The sequence below is a fragment of the Amblyomma mixtum genome, chromosome 7 (genome assembly GCF_055824585.1).
Source record: "Amblyomma mixtum isolate Tamu chromosome 7, ASM5582458v1, whole genome shotgun sequence".
Lineage (NCBI taxonomy): Eukaryota > Metazoa > Arthropoda > Arachnida > Ixodida > Ixodidae > Amblyomma > Amblyomma mixtum.
The window spans coordinates 113389115-113407523 of NC_143018.1; the positions used below are offsets into that span (position 1 = coordinate 113389115).

Below are 18409 nucleotides of genomic sequence, written 5' to 3' on the forward strand. Positions count from 1 at the left end.
GGCAGGTGGGCCACCTATGTCACGTGACCTTATGACGTCACCCCAACCTGCCCACAGGATAGTGAGCAAACTGTCCACCGTGGGTGGTAGCAGTTAAATTAACGATTGGTCGCTCAGGAAGTGCAACTTTGGCTCCACAAGGACCACCACTGGGAGCACCTGCTATCTGAAGGCAGTGGCGTGCACATTGCTTAACCGTTGCACAACTACGCCAAGAGGGATACGAGGACTCGCAGGGATCTATGAATGTAAAGTAAGGAATGACCTTCTGCGTATATGGGAATCAACTCATTACTCTATCGCGTCATACCAGCGGTGGAGCAAGCCGCCGCGGTGGCTCAGTGGTTATGGTGCTTGGCTGCTCACCTAAAGATGCAGGTTTGATCTGAGCCGTGGCGGTCGCATTTCGGTGAAGGCAAAATTCTAGAAGCCCGTGCAATGTGCGATGTCAGTGCACGCTAAAGAATCCCAGGCGGTCGAAATTTCCGGAGCCCTTCAATATGGCGTCCCTCACAGCCTGAGTTGATTCGGAATACTAAACCATCATAAACCAAACCAAACTTTATGGTGGGACTTAAGTGTTCCCTACTATAGTATTCCAAGTGCTAGCTGGCTCATTACTATCTGTATTCTTAGCATAAGTAAACAGAATACAAGCACTTATGCCCTATCTACTTCTGTAAATATCTTGCATTATAATCGACTAACTACCTTGACTTCACTGCTCACAGCCGATAAACTCCTGGTCTGCTATGTCCCATTTCTTAACTCTGGCTCATTTCACCAAGGGACTGAGCCAACAAACAGCTTATGTGCCTTGACGTGGGTAACCATCTTGCTTGATAAAGGTAAAGACCTGGCTGAATTGGCACGGATTTGCTATGTGCCACAGCATAAGAACACTTCACACAAGTACAGCATGTCATTGTTGCACTGTTATGCATAATGCATCTGTTCTGAGCTGAGGCGCACCCCTGCTCATGACATTTTTCTATATTACCTAGATGAGAAGCAGTTCGCATGTTAAAGAACCCCTGGTGGTCAAAATTTGCGGAACTCTTCACTACGGCGTCTTTCACATCCTGAACCGCTTTGGGACGTAAAACCCCATAAACCAAACCAAACCAAAACCCAAGCAAGAATGGACACTTCAAAAGTGCTTACCACACTGCCTGGGTCGCTTTTGGTCACGGTCGGTTCGGTAGTAGCGCTCAAAGAGACGGTAGCGTTCGGATAAAGAGTCGGCACAGCTCCCGTCCGCATGAATCTGCACATAATGTCTACTCTGTTGACGCGCACCCGCACGGTACTCGTGAAGCACTGCGACGCGAAGTGCAGCGAGCACACGTAACACCGCTCGTTCCCCGGCGGCGTCCAAGCGAGCATGTCGGCACCGGGACACTGACGCACGAAGTCTATCCACGCCTGGCGCTGGGGGGTACCCTCGGCGGGAAGAGGATGGAGCACGGCGTTGCGAGCACACCCTGGACCGCAAAACGGGACGGCGCAGCGCGCTTTCGCCGTTTCTGCAGCCATGTCAGTAGTTCCGAAAAACACAAACTGAGCACACAAAAGCTACGTTACGGTAGCTGTAGCCACTGTTGCTGTGTCGCTGGCCTTCGACGCATACCGATGCAGAGGCGCGGTGACACACGATTCACACTGGCCAGCTGATAAGCAAAACGGAAACCACTCCACAGCAGACCGCCACCACCGCAGCTGATACCGTCCTGTCGCATCGCCAGCCTATCACAGCGAAAGCCAGACTCGTAACGATGCACGCGTCCGCAAAAAAACAGACTGGCTGCGTTCTCTTTAGCGAGACGGATTGAGATGCAAGCATTTGTGGGAATGCACTCGAAGTAGAAAAAACTAGCTGCCGAAAGTGCGCCGATGGATCCACGGTAAATGCTGAACAGCTAAACTGGTGATTCAAGTGAGGCGCCCAGACATGCGCAGACATGCACGGTTACACGCCGCGAGGGGCAGCACCCGTTCCATACACAGATAGGTCGCACCACTGCCGCGGTGGCTCAGTGGCTATGGTGCTCGGCTGCTGGCCCGAAAGACGCGGGTTCGATCCCGGCCGCGGCGGCTGAATTTCTTTGGAGGAGAAATTCGAGGCCCGTGTACTGTGCGATGTCAGTGCACGTTAAAGAACCCCAGGTGGTCAAAATTTCCGGAGCCCTCCACTACGGCGTCCCTCATAGCCTTAGTCGCTTTGGGACGTTAAACCCCATAAACCAACCAAACCAACTGGTTAGTGGGTGGCACATCTGAACTTTTTAAAAAATTCTCAAAAATAAACGCTTCGAGAAAAAAGAGAAAATCTCCCCAGGAGGAAACTGACAGCTGCGGCAGACTTAATTGTGAAAATGTGTCAATCAGCTAGGCAATTAGGAAATACGGGTTTTTTAATTCACGAAGTGGACGTTATTGTCAGTGGCGAGTTTGTAACCACGAAGAATATGATACCATACCAGTTTTTAAAACGAATAACGAATGATTCGCTAGATCTCTAAAACCCCTCAGTGCGAGGAAATATTGTGTTTTTTTTTTCACATACGAAACCAAAACTCAGCGCATGAAGAGCGCCGGAAATCTATAATCGCATACAACCTAAAATATTATGCACGCCCAATTTTTGTTATAAGCTTTCTTCTTTTAAACGATATGTTAGACATCCGTGGCATTTGCCTAAGACCACTAAATAAATTTTTAACGTTGTTTCGGTTTCAGTTTCATCACTCGAACGATGGCTGCGATTTTGTCCACTATCGAAAAGTAGTGCATAGATAAAACTTTTTCTTGTTTCCAAAAGCAAGGAGCTATGTACAAGAAAAAATTATGAGGTCTAAAACTTGAATACCTGGCTTGTTTAGGGACGTCAAACGTTAAAAGGCTGATTTCGTTTACGGTTGTGATTGGTAAGGGGAGTAAAAATTCAGGGGAACTTTGACTGTCTAAAGTGCGTAGAGGCGAAAGTGTTTTCTGCAACACTTTCACTGCCTCTGTGGCATGGAGGAAAAAAAAATTGCTGAAGCTTAGCTAAGGTTAAGCCTAGTCAGATGCGAAGCATATTGATGGCTAGGCTTGGTAATACATGGCTTTCCTTGGTTGACGTTCATCCCGCTCTTCATCGGTCTCTGTGGCACGCTGTAGCTTTCGCTTCTCGTTCAAATCAGCCCTGCTTCTAGGCGGCATCCCAACACCTGGCCGCCTCGTAAGTGCCCGGAGAGTTGTTGTTGTTGTGACTGAGAGAAGAATGAAAAGGAAATTGCACGGGCCTGCTACTGGCTCGAGCCAAGCCACCACCGCTGCCACGTGCAGATAGAGGAGAGTTAAAAGATCAGAGGAAGGAGAGAGAGGAAAGAAAAGACGCGCGTCGCAGCAACAACTGCGTCCGCCGGAGCGGACGCTGCTCAAAAAACAGATAAGCGGCCGAAGCCGCGCTCGCCGAAGCGAGAACAGATACTCGAGATTCCACGTGCCCGGAGAGCGAGGCAAGCTCAGCTTTATACCGCTGCTGTAGCGTCACGTGGTCAGCTGCAGCGCCTCTGATGTGGAGCCTCCACCGCCGCGGCCGACCGCGCGAGCCGGCAGCCCATCTCTCTTCTGCTGTGACGTCATGTTGTCACGTGGTCAGCCGCCGCGCCTCTGATGTGGAGCCTCCACCGCCGCGACCGACCGCGCGAGCCGGCAGCCCACCTCTCTTCTGCTGTGACGTCATGGTGTCACGTGGTCACGCTAAAGGTCAATGGTAGCTCCACCGCCGCGCTCGACGGGCTGTAGTGTAGCTCTAGTAATATGCTTCGCATAAAAAACTGAGGAGGGAGCGGCCGCCGCGGTGGCTCAGTGCTAACGGCGCTTGTCTACCGAGCCAGAGTACCCGGTTTCGAACCCGACCGAGGCGGCCGCGTTTCGATGGAGGCGAAACGCAAGAGGCGCCCGTGTGCTGTGCGATGTCAGTGCACTTTGAAGAACCCCAGGGGGTCGAAATTATTCCGGAGAAATCCACTACGGCACCTCTTTCTCTCCTTCTTCTTTCACTCCCATCTTCACCTCTTCCCTTACGGCGCGGTTCAGGTGTCCGCCGAGATATGTGAGACACATACTGCGCCATTTCCTTTCCTCAAAAAACCAATTTACCAATTTAATTTTGGAGCGTCCGGCGACAACCTTGAAGCCTAGTCTTAACAAGTAAATACAGAGTAAAAAAAGAGAGTTTGTCCCCCTGTGATCAAACCACGTGAAAGCGTGCGGTAAAATCTAGTGGTAAAATCTGCGCGCATGCGCAGATTAGCACGGCAAACTGACTGTAGATCAACCTCCTTGCTGTAGATGCCCCGCGCCGCGGACCGCGCATACGTGCGCACTAAAACATACCAAAAACAAAACATACAGGACTGACTCGGAGAGCGAAAAACTGAGGGAGAAAACGGCTTCGTAAACACTCGGCTTGCGAACGCTGGCCGCGTAACGTCACGCTCCCTCCTCAGTTTTTTCCTCCATGCTCTTGTGGCACTGGTGACGTCAGACATAATTAGTGACTAATTACTATGCAATCGCTAATTACTAAAAATTACCAGTTACTAATTGATGACTATTTACTGATAAATAATGCTTAAGTTTCGCCTTTAGGAGTGGAACGCGACAGCGTGTCGCAGCGCTACCGGGAGTCCAAGGAACACCATCGCTCGTTCGGCGCGATGCCTTGACCGTTGGAAACACCTTTGAACACAACAAATTTCTGAGGAAAGCAAATGGCGCAGTAATTCTCCATCATCTCGGTGGTCACCCGACTGACGAGGTCGGCAGCTTTCGGGCTACGGCCGTGTATCTGTTTTTATGCGAAGCATATTACAATAGGTAACCCAGGCCCTTCGTGACGGTTACACGCCGTGCACACCACGTGACGCAATGACGTCACGACAGATGAGAGACGGGGCTCCAACTTGTGCCATCGCTGCGGTTGCACGCCGTGCAGACCACGTGGTATGGTGACGTCACACCACGTGACACAATGACGTCACGACAGATGAGAGACGGGGCTCCAACTTGTGCCATCGCTGCGGTTGCTCGCCGTGCAGACCACGTGGTATGGAGACGTCGCACCACATGACACAGTGACGTCACGACAGATGACAGACGGGGCTTCAACTTGTGCCGCCGCTGCGGTTGCACGCCGTGCAGACCACGTGGTATGGTGACGTCACACCACGTGACACAATGACGTCACGACAGATGACAGACGGGGCTCCAACTTGTGCCGTCGCTGCGGTTGCACGCCGTGCAGACCACGTGGTATGGTGAGGTCACAACACGTGACACAATGACGTCACGACAGATCGCCGTCACGCGCTGGGAGAGGGAGAACGATGCCATCGCACAGACGCCGGAATGTCCTCGAGCGGCATTCCCGCGCGTTTCGAACGCGCGTTCACACTCGGTGTAGGTGCAACGCTCGCTCCACCGGGCAGGCGGACGCGGCTTCCGTGGCAATCCAGGCGCTCACCCAACGCGCGTCTCGGGGTTAGTCGGCGTTCCGCTGTAGCCATGCCGTTGCCTTCCCCCACGACGAAGGCTTCTAGTGGTTGTATTAAAATGACCAAGTATTCAACCAAGGAAAGCCATGTATTACCAAGCCTAGCCATCAATATGCTTCGCATCTGACCAGGGTTAACCAAGTTAAGCCTCAGCCATATTTTTCAGCCAGCGTCCGCTCCGGCGGACGCGGTTGTTGCGACGCGCGTCTTTACTCTCTCTTTTTCTCTTTCCTCTTATCTTTCAACACTATTCTAACTGCATGTGACAGGGGTGGTGGCTTGGCTTGAGCCAGTTGGGAGGCCCGTGCACTTTCCTTTTCATTCTTCTCTCAGTCGCAACCAACCAAACAACCCGAACCACACCGTGCAGGAAGGGAGGAAGTGGGAGTGAAAGAAGAAAGAGTGGCCGTAATGAAGAAAGTGAAAATGATCTTTGAGGAAAGGAAATGGCGCAGTAACTGTCTCGAATATCTCGGTGGGCACCTGTCATGCGTTTGTAGAGGAAGGGAGGAAATGGGAGTGAATAAGAAAGATAAAGAGGTGCCGTAATGAAGAAAATGGAAATTGTATTTGAGGAGAGGAAATGACGCAGTAACTCTCTCACATATCCCGGTGGGCACCCGTCATCTGTTTGATTGGCACCTATAGTGTAGCAGAATTATGGCTGGGCGCGTCCACATAAGCAGTTGTGTACAGAGCCGCGCGGGTTTTGTTTTCCTCCAGTGACAGAACACGGTACGCGCGCGGAATGCTGCCCTCTGCCTCTCCTTTTGTTCCTACTAGCCGCAGCTCAGGTGGTTCAGGTTTCGATGGCAGATATGCCGCGGCTAGCAACAACTTTTCTTTGCTTTACCATTTAAATAATAACAAAAACACCTAATCTACATGGCAGAGTTGTTACAAACTAAATGTGAAGGCGCCATCGCTGGGAGAGCAGCCTGCTTTTTGCTTCACCGTCACAGCACACGATGCGAATACCTCTCCCCTTGCGATCGAATCTAGTGATAAAAGCTAAAAGCACGTCTTCAGCGATGCGAAGTGTGCATTTTTTAAGGCGGAAGCCTTTAATTTCGCATCGTTGTAAGGAGAAGCTGACAGAAATGTCACGCTTTTCAATTGGTGGAAACGGTCGTGACGTCACAGTGCGCGAATTTCAAACGGGGCCAATTGTACTTTGGCTAGTAACCATGCAACCAATTGAAGGGATCGTATAGTGATGCTCCAAGTAAGTGGGACTGAGCTTAGCTAATTTCTTAATTACCCAATTACCCTAATTAGCTTTACTAGTCAGGCCATATAAATAAATAAAACCGATTAAGAAATTGGTCGAGTTCAGGAATCGAACCCCGGTCTTCGGCGTGAGAGACGAGCATGCTATCCACTGCGCCATGCCAGCTCGATGGTTTGGAATGAACAAAGGCGCGTCTAGTGAATACGGTGTCTTCACTTACTCTCATCCTCCTCCATTCCCTTCCGGTGAGGTTTAGGTGTCCACCGACAAATGAGAGACAGATGCATTTCCTTTCCTCAAAAACCAATTTTGCGACGAGCGAGGCGTAGAACCGAACGGGCGATGGCGTTCTATGGACTCCTTTGGCAGCGTTGCAAGACGCTGTCGCGTTCCACTCTTAGGGGCGAAGCTTATCATCCTAACCACGCATCAGTGACCACACTTTAGGTCAAAAAAGTGCCCCCCTGAATTTTGTGAGACAGTTACTGCGTAATTTCCTTTCCTCAAATACAATTTTCATTTTCTTCATTACGGCTCCTCGTTATCTATCTTCTTTCACTCCCACTCCTCCCTTCCTCTACGGTGCGGTTCAGGTGTCCACCGAGATGACAGAGAATTACTGCGCCATTTCCTTTCCTCAAAAAGCGCTGCGTTCAAAGGGCAAGGCATCGCGCCGAACGGGTGGTGGCGTTCCGTGGACTCTGGCAGCGCTACAACGCGTTGTCGCGTACCACTCCTAAAGGCGAAGCTTAAGCGTCATCAATTAGCAGTTAATTAGTATTTAGGCATTAATCAGTAATTAACCATTAATTAGTGATTTGTCATCACTTAGTAACTAGTACTCAATTATATGTGACGCCACCAGTGCCACAGAAACAGCGAAGGTGCGGAAAACGCTTCCGCCTCTACCCACTTTAGACAGTCAAAGTGCCCCCTGAATTTGAAGGCGGAAGCCTTTAATGTCTCATCGTTGTAAGCAGCAGTTGTCGACAGAAAATGTCACGCTTTTCAATTGGCGGAAACAGTCGTGACGTCACAGTGCGCGAATTTCAAACGGGGCCAATTGTACTTTGGCTAGTAATCATGCAACCAATTGATGCTCCAAGTGGGACTGAGCTTAGTTAATTGCTTAATTATCCAGTTAGCTTAATTAGCTTTACTAGTCAGGCTATATCAATAAATAAAACCGATTAAGAAATTGGTCGAGCTCAGGAATCGAACCCCGGTCTTAGGCGTGAGAGACGAGCATGCTATCCACTCCGCCATGCCAGCTCGATGGTTTGGAATGAACAAAGGCGCGTCTAGTGAATAAGGTGTCTTCACTCACTCTCATCCTCCTCCATTCCCTTCCGGCAAGGTTTAGGTGTCCACCGACAAATGAGAGACAGATACATTTCCTTTCCTCAAAAACCAATTTACCGACGAGCGAGGCGTAGAACCGAATGGGCGATGGCGTTCTATGGACTCCTTGGCAGCGTTGCAAGACGCTCTCGCGTTCCACCCTTAGGGGCGAAGCTTAACATCTTAACCACACATCAGTGACCACACTTTAGTTCAAAAAAGTGCCCCTCTGAATTTTATGAGACAGTTAGTGCGTAATTTCCTTTCCTCAAAAAGCGTTGCGTTCAAAGGGCAAGGCATCGCGCCGAACGGGTGGTGCCGTTCCGTGGACTCCCTGGCAGCGCTACAACGCGCTGTCGCGTTCCACTCCTAAAGGCGAAGCTTAAGCCTAATTAATTAGCAGCTAATTAACATTCAGGCATTAATCTGTAATTAACCATTAATTAGTGATTTGTCATCACTTAGTAATTAGTACTCAATTATATGCGACGCCACCAGTGCCACAGAAACAGCGAAGGTGGTGCGGAAAACGCTTCCGCCTCTACCCACTTTAGACAAAGTGCCTTCTGAATTTTTTTTACCTACACTGGCTGCACTAGTGCATCTAGTGTATATGATTTTATAATACATTTGCTACACCAGTGTAGCCAGTGTAGGTAAAAAAGAATGGCCCTAATATTACCGACCAAACGCCATTTCCGCGCGAAATTTGAACACGAACAGTGCACCGCTTTAGCTGACAGAAGCATTCTACGGCGCATTCTATATGACTACAACCCCTGTTATGTTTGTTTGTATGTTTGTTCTTTTTATTGTTATGCATGTTCCCATCATCGCCGTTGTAAACCAATAAGTCCCCCCCCCCCTTATGCAATGCCTTCGGGCCTTTAAGGAAACAATAAATGAAATGAAATAGATGAAGCAAGTTGTATGCCAGAAATATTCTAATCTTAGTATATATTGGCTGACCCCACACTTACGAACGCGAAGCACGGAACATTGTTACTTCTTTAGCTTCAGCGCATCATGAACATAGACGTCATGATACAGCCACGGAACTTTTAGAACATTTTCAACCTGACGCATGTTCGAGTCAGCGACCCTACTGAATGATACTTTCGCGCCATGCTAGGAAAAGTTCATTCGCAGAAATACTCACCAGGACACTTTGGCTCATCGGGGCTTGTTCCTCGGTTCCATCGACGACGGGAAGTCGAAGCGTGGGCATAGCGTTCCAACGGAGGCGGGAGTGATTCACGTCGGGCCGATGGAAAGCGCGCAACTCGAAGTGTTCAGCACAGAAACGGGGAAGCTTTGGTAGCTTCTCGGCGTTATCGAGCCCTGCGCAACGTAGCCATGCGCTACGCCGCGGTTCGTCCGTCGGCAAGGAGAACAAACGTAGGCCCTTTGGGCAGTTTCTTGAAAACCGATTAGGGCACGATCTCACCCTACAAACGTCTGGCATCGCGAAAATTTCACTCGCGAAACGAACAGCACTTGCAAAGAAAACGCGATATGGCGTCCCACAGATCACACATAAAAGTGTAGATATACAGGGATGTCGCGGGATAGCAAAATAAGGAAGTGGGGCAGAAACGGGACCTTCGGGAAAGTAGAACCGCACGCACCAACAACCGACAAGCAAAAGAAGCGAGGCGAGCGCTTCCTCGGAGCAGGCTGAAGCCAGCGCGGTCGGGCGCATCACTCCTGCGGCAGCAGACGAGGAGAAATGTAGTCCGGCTGCTTCGGGCTTGTTTTTTTGGCGATACGTTATATGAGGCACAACTGTGTAGCAGATTTATCAAAATATTGCATTTTGCGGGCTTATTTTGCGGCAATATTATCTGCAACTGAAAGTATTTCTTCACGGAAACCTAAAACAGCAAAACAAAAGCGAAAGCAAAGCCTCCGCACGACTGCCTGAAAGGCACTCCATGCGTTGGCCGACTCCACCCATCGCCGGCGGGGAATTAAAAAAAAGGCGGGAGCCGGACATTAATTCGATTTAAATTAGGGAAATTAGGGCAGCGCAGGGGAATAAATCGATTTTTCTAAGAATGCTCGGAACGTGTAGATCGAGTTCCCGCGGGAAAAAAACGAGTTCAGGTTCCTCTTCGGAGATTTCGGAGATTTCGGAGACCTCCGCTACAGCATCTCCTTCTCCCTTTCTTCTTTCGCTCCCGCCTTTATATCTGCACTTACGGCGGGGTTCAGGTTTCGGTCGATATGCGACACATACTGCGCCATTTCTTTTCCTCTGAAAATCATTTTTTTTTCTACTATACAGAAAACACAACATCCGCTGATGTTGAGCGGCTCGAGCCACGGAATTAGTTGGGTCAGCTTGGACACGGGGGCGGCGATATCTTTTACTTCGTCGGCGCAAGAAAAAGAATAGTGATCGCCAACTATGCGACTGTCGATTCTGAGAATCCTGATCGCCGCTTTCTGCAGTCTTCTTTCTTTTACGCGACAGCGTAAAGGGCCTATCGTAGAAAAACCAGTGTCGAAGTGAAAACAAAAATTGCCGACGATTACGTTACGTCCTAATGCGAAATTTGAGCGCAGCTCATCAGCCGTTTCAGCTTTTCGATAGATCGAGGCGAAGAATTCGAGCAAGACACGTATGTACATAATAGAACGTTAAGTTGGGCGAGTTGGTATAGGTTCATGGTTGAAAAACAGCGCACAAAAGACTAGAGACAAGAGTAAAGGCAACGACAGGACAAGCGCTGAACTCAAAACTAAGGCTTTATTGCGAAAACCTGGGTATATAAGGAAGGCATAATACATGAAAACGAAAATTAAACAAATAAAACTAGGGCAATGATAAAACTAGCGTGCGCCCGAAGCCCAAAATCTGCCAAGAAACGTGATCTCGTTATCACTTAAAGCAACCGAAGGTTTGCTAACGCAGCCCCGTTGCTCCGTTGCGATGAGGCATGCTTCTGCTACTTCCCGCGTGGTTTGGTCTCTTTGAGTAAACAGCACCTTTGCTTGACTTAATAAAGCAGTGCACTTTTTCTTCTTGTTTTTCATCACTGTGCACCACTTACAATGAGTAACAAGATAAGATTGGTCATTGCCTTTATTTAAATTGTTATTGTGTTCTTGCAAACGCTTGTTCAAGCAACATCGGACAGACCGGCCGTTGCTTGAACAACCTTGAGCCGTTGCCTAGCAACCGCCGCAGCTGGCGGATGCCGCGTGCTAGCCGCGCTATCTGGCATGACGCCACACTGCGCGCCTCGCCGCACAGCCGCCGCCGCCGCCGTTTGGTATGACGTCGCACCCCTTGCCTCATCGTTTCCTCTCGCCCCGCACTTTTTACGTTTATCGTCCTCGCAGTCCGATCGGGTATGTTTATTTAGTACTGGGTTTGGGTATACTCCAGTCTGCAGGCGTCCACACGCCGTCGCCTCACTCCTATTTAACGCCGTGTTTAGTGGGGAAAACACCTGCGGCATTGCTTGTAGTGTTCTGTAATCTCTTGAAACGAGATTAATCGTCCTTCTCTATCATGTTCGGCCTGAGCCGACCCTTCCTGTACCGCTCGGAGGTAGAGATCTCGAGCTGTACTGTGGGCCGCCTCGTTACCGCTGACAGGTTCGTGCGCCGGGGTCCAGATGATGTTGATCGTCCTATCAATCGCTCCTACCATATAATTTGGGAGTGCACTTCCTCCCCAGGCAGGGCGCAAAACATTATCAGTAGGGAAGCCTGGGAAGACTTGTTGCGGAGCTCGGACCCTGAGCTCCAACTCACCGCCGTCCAACTGGCAGAAGAGGCCGCCGGCGAAACCAACCCGGCCAGCATCGACTGCGACCATCCCGTGCGGCTGGACCGCTCCTAAGTCCCCTCCCCCGTAAGGGGGTGAGACAGAGCGGCCCAGGCGGTGTGTTCCTTATCTGTTGGACAATAGAAGTTTTCAACAACAACAACAACAACATCGTTGTGCTTGCCTCCGCTCGCTTCGCCAGCTGATGTCGCATGTCTGATAACATGTCGGAGGATTGAAACAACAACATAGCTAGACAACCAGATTAACCTGGACTTGCAATCAAAATTAACCAAGGCTAACCAAGCTACGCCTTACCTTTCGCTACGCATATCCAGGCATAGCCGAGCTAAGCCACTGCCAATTTTTGCGTTTCGCCTCCATCCAAACGCTCTGTTATTTTTCCGTTGTGTGCGAGCCAGCGCGCCATCTTACGCAAAGCGTTTAAATTGGTCAATTGGTTTTTGAGGAAAGGAAATGGAGCAGCATCAGTCTCACATATCTCGGTGGACACCTGAAGCACGCCGTAATTGAAGGGAGGTAGGCGGGAGTGAAAGAAGAAAGAGAGAAAGAAGTGGTGTAGTGGAGGTCTCCGGAATAATTTCGACCACCTGGTGATATTTAACGTGCACTGACATCGCACAGCACACGGGCGCCTTGTGCGTTCCTCCTCCATCGAAACGCGGCCGCCGCGGTCGGGTGGTAGTGGTGGAAAACATTTATTTAGGGCTATTTTCAAGAGAGAGTGTGGACTGGCCTTAAGGGTCAGCCCCTTACAAATTCAAGGAGAGGTCTCTAGTCTGGGACCCCTGTGGCTTCTGCCGCAGCTCGGGCCGTAGCGACGAGGGCTCTTTGACTCTCTAACGTAGAGCAGCCGGGCAGGGCAGCCTCCCAGCTCTCTCGCGTAGGTGAGGGGAAGGAGGTATTAGGGGTTAGAGGGGCATGCCCACACCATGTGGTACACGTTCGAGAACGCGCACCCCCAACGCGGGCACTCCCCGTTAAAAGCCGGTCGGGTTCGAACCCGGTTGAAGATAAGCCCTGGTTTTTCTTACACCGAATGAAGAAGCAAAAGATAACGCCAGTCGCGGACTAAACTAAGCGTCGATGTTTTCTTGCTAAGGAGAGTAGCACGAACACGTTACCAGCAGACGGTGCGTTTGCCCTACATTTCCGAAGCTCCACATATGCGGAGTTTCGGTTTTGTGCAGAAGAAAACTACAGAGAATGTATATAAAGTCGGCCACTCCCTTGCAAAATAGTAAACATTTTCTCTATTTTTTTTTGGCACAAAACCGAAACTCCACGCATGAGGAGCTCCGGAAATGTAGGGCAAATGCACCGTCTGCTGGTATCGTGTTCGTGCTACTCTCCCTAGCAGGGACGCATATTTTGCGGAGGAGTGGCCAACATGCATCACATCATCGGAAAATGAGAAGAAGCTCCAGGAAAAAAACAAGCAGGAAGATTATAGAGTATGGAAGGAAGCGGTAAGAAGCCCAGATTCTACGGTGCAAAAGGAACTGACCCAACTGGCAGCTGCAGCATCACTTAAATTTAAGTGTTAGTGAAGTAGTAAATAAACCCCTTACTACTCTCCCGGAGGCCTGTGTGCCGTGCCGGAGAGAGTAGGTAGGGGGGCCGGTTGAAACAATAAAGTTGTTCTGAATCTGAATCTGAATGTTTACTACGTTCGAGTCAGAGCGAAAGCACGGATTTGTGCTATGTAGAAGACGACGATGAGCGAGCAGTGCCGCGGGAAGGAGCACTCGTGCTAAGCTGCAGCTGCGAACAGACAAGAGTGGGTGAGCAAACGTTTATTGAAGAGGATGGTGGCTGAGCGCGCGTGGGCGGGCTGTCAGTCCAGGGCACCGGAGGCTTCTGCCGACCTACTGGCGATGATAAGGAGCGCTGCCTGGTCGTCGATGCGTACCCTGGTCAGCTTTACCGCCCACAGCTCCATGACTTCATTACGCGGCTTTAGATGGTGGGGTTTTTGGGGATATGTCCATGTGATGACCAAATGTTTTTAAGGGAAACCCCCAAGGTGGAGTAGATTTGTAATGAGGGAGTAGTTACTCATTTATTTATTTATTTATTTATTTATTTATTTATTTATTTATTTATTTATTTATTTATTTATTTATTTATTTATTTCAGTACCCTCAGGGCCCGAGGGCATTACAGAGGGGAGTGGGGTACAATAGACAAAATGACAAAAGAACAGCAGTTACAAGTAACACAAAATGAAAAATATGGCTCGCGCAAATCAGTGGGTTACAGCAAATACAATCAAACAAATTAACAGTCATTTAACACGAAATTATGAGCAAAGGATAAAAGTAAGCATACCACGCAAACAAAAAAAACACTAGGAAGTTGTTGAAAATGGCAGGAAATCACTGGTGCACACATTCTGTCATGCCCTTAAACAGCAGAAATTGTGAAGGGAAAAAAAAAACAAAAAAAAACACCAGGTCTGTTTGAACTACAACATATGCTGGAAAGAATAAATGGCAGGGCGCAAGAATTACATGTACTATGTTACCATCAAGTTAGTTAAAGCCGATTTAAACACTGAATGGTCACTTATTTCGACGACTGATCGGGGAAGGTGATTCCATTGTGCCGATGTGCTAGGGATGAATGAGTTGTAAAAGTGGCTTGTTTGGCATGAAAGAATACCAACTTTATGACGATGATCGATCCGAGCTGAAACGTAGCAAGGTGGCGTTATAAATTTTCTCTTAAGGAGTGGGTTATCATAGTAAATCTTATGGAATAGACAAAGGCGGGATATATTTCTACGTTGCGTCAGTAATGGGAGTGATAAGCTTGATTTCATGGCACTGACGCTAGAGTTACGGTGATAATTCGAGAGAATGAAACGGGCCGCACGGTTCTGTATAGATTCGAGTTGGTATATTAGTGTCTCTTGATAGGGGTCCCAGATAGATGCAGCATATTCTAGTTTACTACGAACCAACGACTTGTAGAGAAGCAGTTTTACGGAGCTAGAAGAAAGATTAAAGTTACGGCGTATGTAGCCCAGCATGCGGTTAGCGTTATTGCTTACATGGTCTATGTGTACTTTCCAAGAAAGATTATGGGAAATGAAGACACCTAAATATTTATAAAAGGGCACAGACTCAAGGCTGCAATTATTAAGACGATATGAAGGCAATGTGGTGTTACGACGGGAAACCCGCATGTACTTGCACTTTTTTATGTTTAGTTCCATGTTCCATTTGTTAGTCCATTCAAGAGCATGATCAATATCCGATTGAAGAAGAGCTATATCAGAGTCACTTAATTTCGCGGTATATGACGCAGTCATCAGCAAAAAGATTTATTGTCGAACATAGATTGTCAGGTAAGTCATTGATATATATAAGAAAAAGCAGAGGCCCTAGAACAGAGCCTTGTGGCACTCCAGATTCAACTGGAGAAGTGAAGGAAGAAGCATTATTAACGGTGACAAATTGAGAACGATTAGTGAGAAACGAATGCAGCCACCTAAGAACGTTAGGGTCGAGGTTAAGTTTACTAAGTTTTAAAAAAAGCAGTTGATGAGAGACCTTGTCAAACGCCTTTGAGAAATCTAGGAATATGCAGTCGACAACGGAACTCCTGTCGAGGAATGAGTTTAGATCATGCGTGAAGGTTAAAAGCTGTGTTTCGCAAGAAAACCACTTCCGAAATCCATGTTGACTGTCAGTAACAAAGGCATTAGAATCAAGGAACGATGCAAGGTGAGAGTAAATAACATGCTCCATAATTTAACACGGAATGCTGGTAAGTGAGATGGGTCGATAATTATGCGGGGAATGTTGATCACCAGATTTATGCAAGGGAATCACCTTCCCGACCTTCCAGTCATCAGGTATGCATGCTGTTTCAAGAGATTGCTGAAATAGGTTAGAGAGTATTATTGCGCTGTACACTTTGGTTTTAATCAAGAACTTAGAACTAATTCAACAGGAAAATGGCGCAAAAGACGTGGACAAAAGAGACAAACACGACAGGACCAGCGCCAACCAAGTACAACAAGGAGTCGAAGCCAGTCTTGATACGTTCGGACTTGCCGCCAATACTCAGACTTGAGTATTCTGCAAACACGCCTGACGTGGCCCCAGGATGGCTCCAAAACACCAAAGAGAGAGTGGACTTCCAAGGGAACCAGTTTCCTTTTCAAGCAGTAGGAAACGACTCGGGCCTGGCATGTAGACACGGCGATGAGGTTGACACATACAATGGCTGGTTCGGTGCGAGAGCTTCGAGACAGTAAAGGGCCCAGTGTAGAAGAAATATGCTCAAGAAGAACTCTAGTTTGGGCTAATTGGTTCATGATTCAACAGGAAAATGGCGCAAAAGACGTGGACAAAAGAGACAAACACGACAGGACCAGCGCCAACCAAGTACAACAAGGAGTCGAAGCCAGTCTTGATACCGGGAAATTATCGAGGCTTCGAATATCAAGAAGTATGGTGATACATGTGTAAGTGCTGCATCAGTGTCTTTATCACAAAAAGAACTTCGCTTCCTGAATCGCACTTCTTAGTTTGTGTTTGCTTGCAGGGATCCTGGTGCATGAATGAGCTCTATGCGTTTTTTATTTTGGTGGCTGAATGTATTTATACGTGCCAAATAAATGTCAGTTGCTAGTTCAGCGCTGTGTTGTCCTTTTCCTCCTTTCCTCTGCTCTCTTTTTTTGGCCTTCGGCCTTGCGCTGTTTCAATCAATCATATCATGTACAACCAACTCGCCCATCAGCTCGTGCTTTCAGTCTTGATACGTTCGGACTTACCGCCAATACTCAGACTTGAGTATTCTGCAAACACGCCTGACGTGGCCCCAGGATGGCTCCAAAACACCAAAGAGAGAGTGGACCTCCAAGGGAACCAGTTTCCTTTTCAAGCAGTAGGAAACCACTCTCTCTTTGGTGTTTTGGAGCCATCCTGGGGCCACGTCAGGCGTGTTTGCAGAATACTCAAGTCTGAGTATTGGCGGCAAGTCCGAACGTATCAAGACTGGCTTCGACTCCTTGTTGTACTTGGTTGGCGCTGGTCCTGTCGTGTTTGTCTCTTTTGTCCACGTCTTTTGCGCCATTTTCCTGTTGAATCATGAACCAACTAGCCCAAACTAGAGTTCTTCTTGAGCATATTTCTTCTACACTGGGCCCTTTACTGTCTCGAAGCTCTCGCACCGAACCAGCCATTGTGTGTGTCAACCTCATCGCCGTGTCTACATGCCAGGCCCGAGTCGTTTCCTACTGCTTGAAAAGGAAACTGGTTCCCTTGGAAGTCCACTCTCTCTTTGGTGTTTTGGAGCCATCCTGGGGCCACGTCAGGCGTGTTTGCAGAATATCAAGTCTGAGTATTGGCGGCAAGTCCGAACGTATCAAGACTGGCTTCGACTCCTTGTTGTACTTGGTTGGCGCTGGTCCTGTCGTGTTTGTCTCTTTTGTCCACGTCTTTTGCGCCATTTCCTGTTGAATCATGAACCAACTAGCCCAAACTAGAGTTCTTTTTTAGAACTAATGTTATCAACACCACATGATAAAGAAACCTTTTGTTTTTCGATTATTTTTTCCACTCCAGCAGGATCAAAGATAATAGAATCCATCGGTAAAAAGTCAGCACTGTTATATGCAGGGGTTACCGAACACTGATTTTTGGAAAAAGCTGAAACGAATACACTGTTTAGAACATTTGCACATTCATTAGGATGAATTTGTTAGTCACTGGAGTCTTTAAGGCTGATGGATGAATTGTCTTTTTTGTTAACTACGCTCCAAAATTGCCTAGGGTTATTTATCAAAAGGGAAGGTAATGTGTCATTGAAAAAATTACCGACGAATACGTTACTTCCTAATGCGAAATTTGAGCGCAGCAAATAAGCTGTTTCACCTTTTCGATAGATTGAGGCAAAGAAATCGAGCAACACATGTATGCGCTATCACATAATTTTTTTTCATTTTTCACACGTATTCGCAATTTCGGCTCGGGCGGTGCACATATACAGATCCGCCGCCACCGATCTGGCTCTCTGATTGCCACCGCACAGGGGTTGCATTGGAGGAGGAGCGAATAAAGGAATTAAGTTCGAGCCGGCGCTTTGACAACCGGAGACTCGCAGGAAGAGGGGGGAGGGGGGCGGCGTGTACACCCAGCGGCAAACGATGGGGGCAGAAGCGCGCGCAGCAAGCGGACAACACGATAAAGGGAGGAGGGAAGAGATAGCAGCGACTGACTGATGCCGCTGACGCCGATAGCGCTCGGGGGATGAAAGGGGGCCGGAGCTGGTTACGAGGCCGACGACAACGCCGACGCCGACGACGACGCGAAACCCAGGAACGGACGCCAAAGAGCTGCGCTCTAAAACAAATCTTTGGCATCCTTCAGTGCACTTTTATATTCAAGGGCCGCGGCCTGATAAGCAGTCCAACGTTCTTGGGAACCTTAGTTTTGCAGAGCGGAACATGGGTTTTTTCTTATTACAGAGCCGTTTTAA

General features: G+C 48.5%; 1 protein-coding gene across 2 annotated transcripts in view; it reads right to left on the reverse strand.

The window, feature by feature from the left end:
* LOC149337249 (uncharacterized) overlaps nt 1–9735 on the reverse strand; it is a 46646-nt gene extending 36911 nt beyond the window's left edge. The window contains exon 1 of one of the 2 annotated variants that reach the window (XM_089553411.1): nt 9278–9735. In XM_089553411.1, the coding sequence (XP_089409537.1) occupies nt 9278–9583 (306 nt within the window). In that variant the 5' untranslated portion in view covers nt 9584–9735. Of the gene's footprint in view, nt 1–1164; nt 1888–9277 lie in introns of those variants that run through there. The other variant, XM_089553410.1, reaches the window with a different exon arrangement.
* Nucleotides 9736–18409: the final 8674 nt, after the last annotated feature.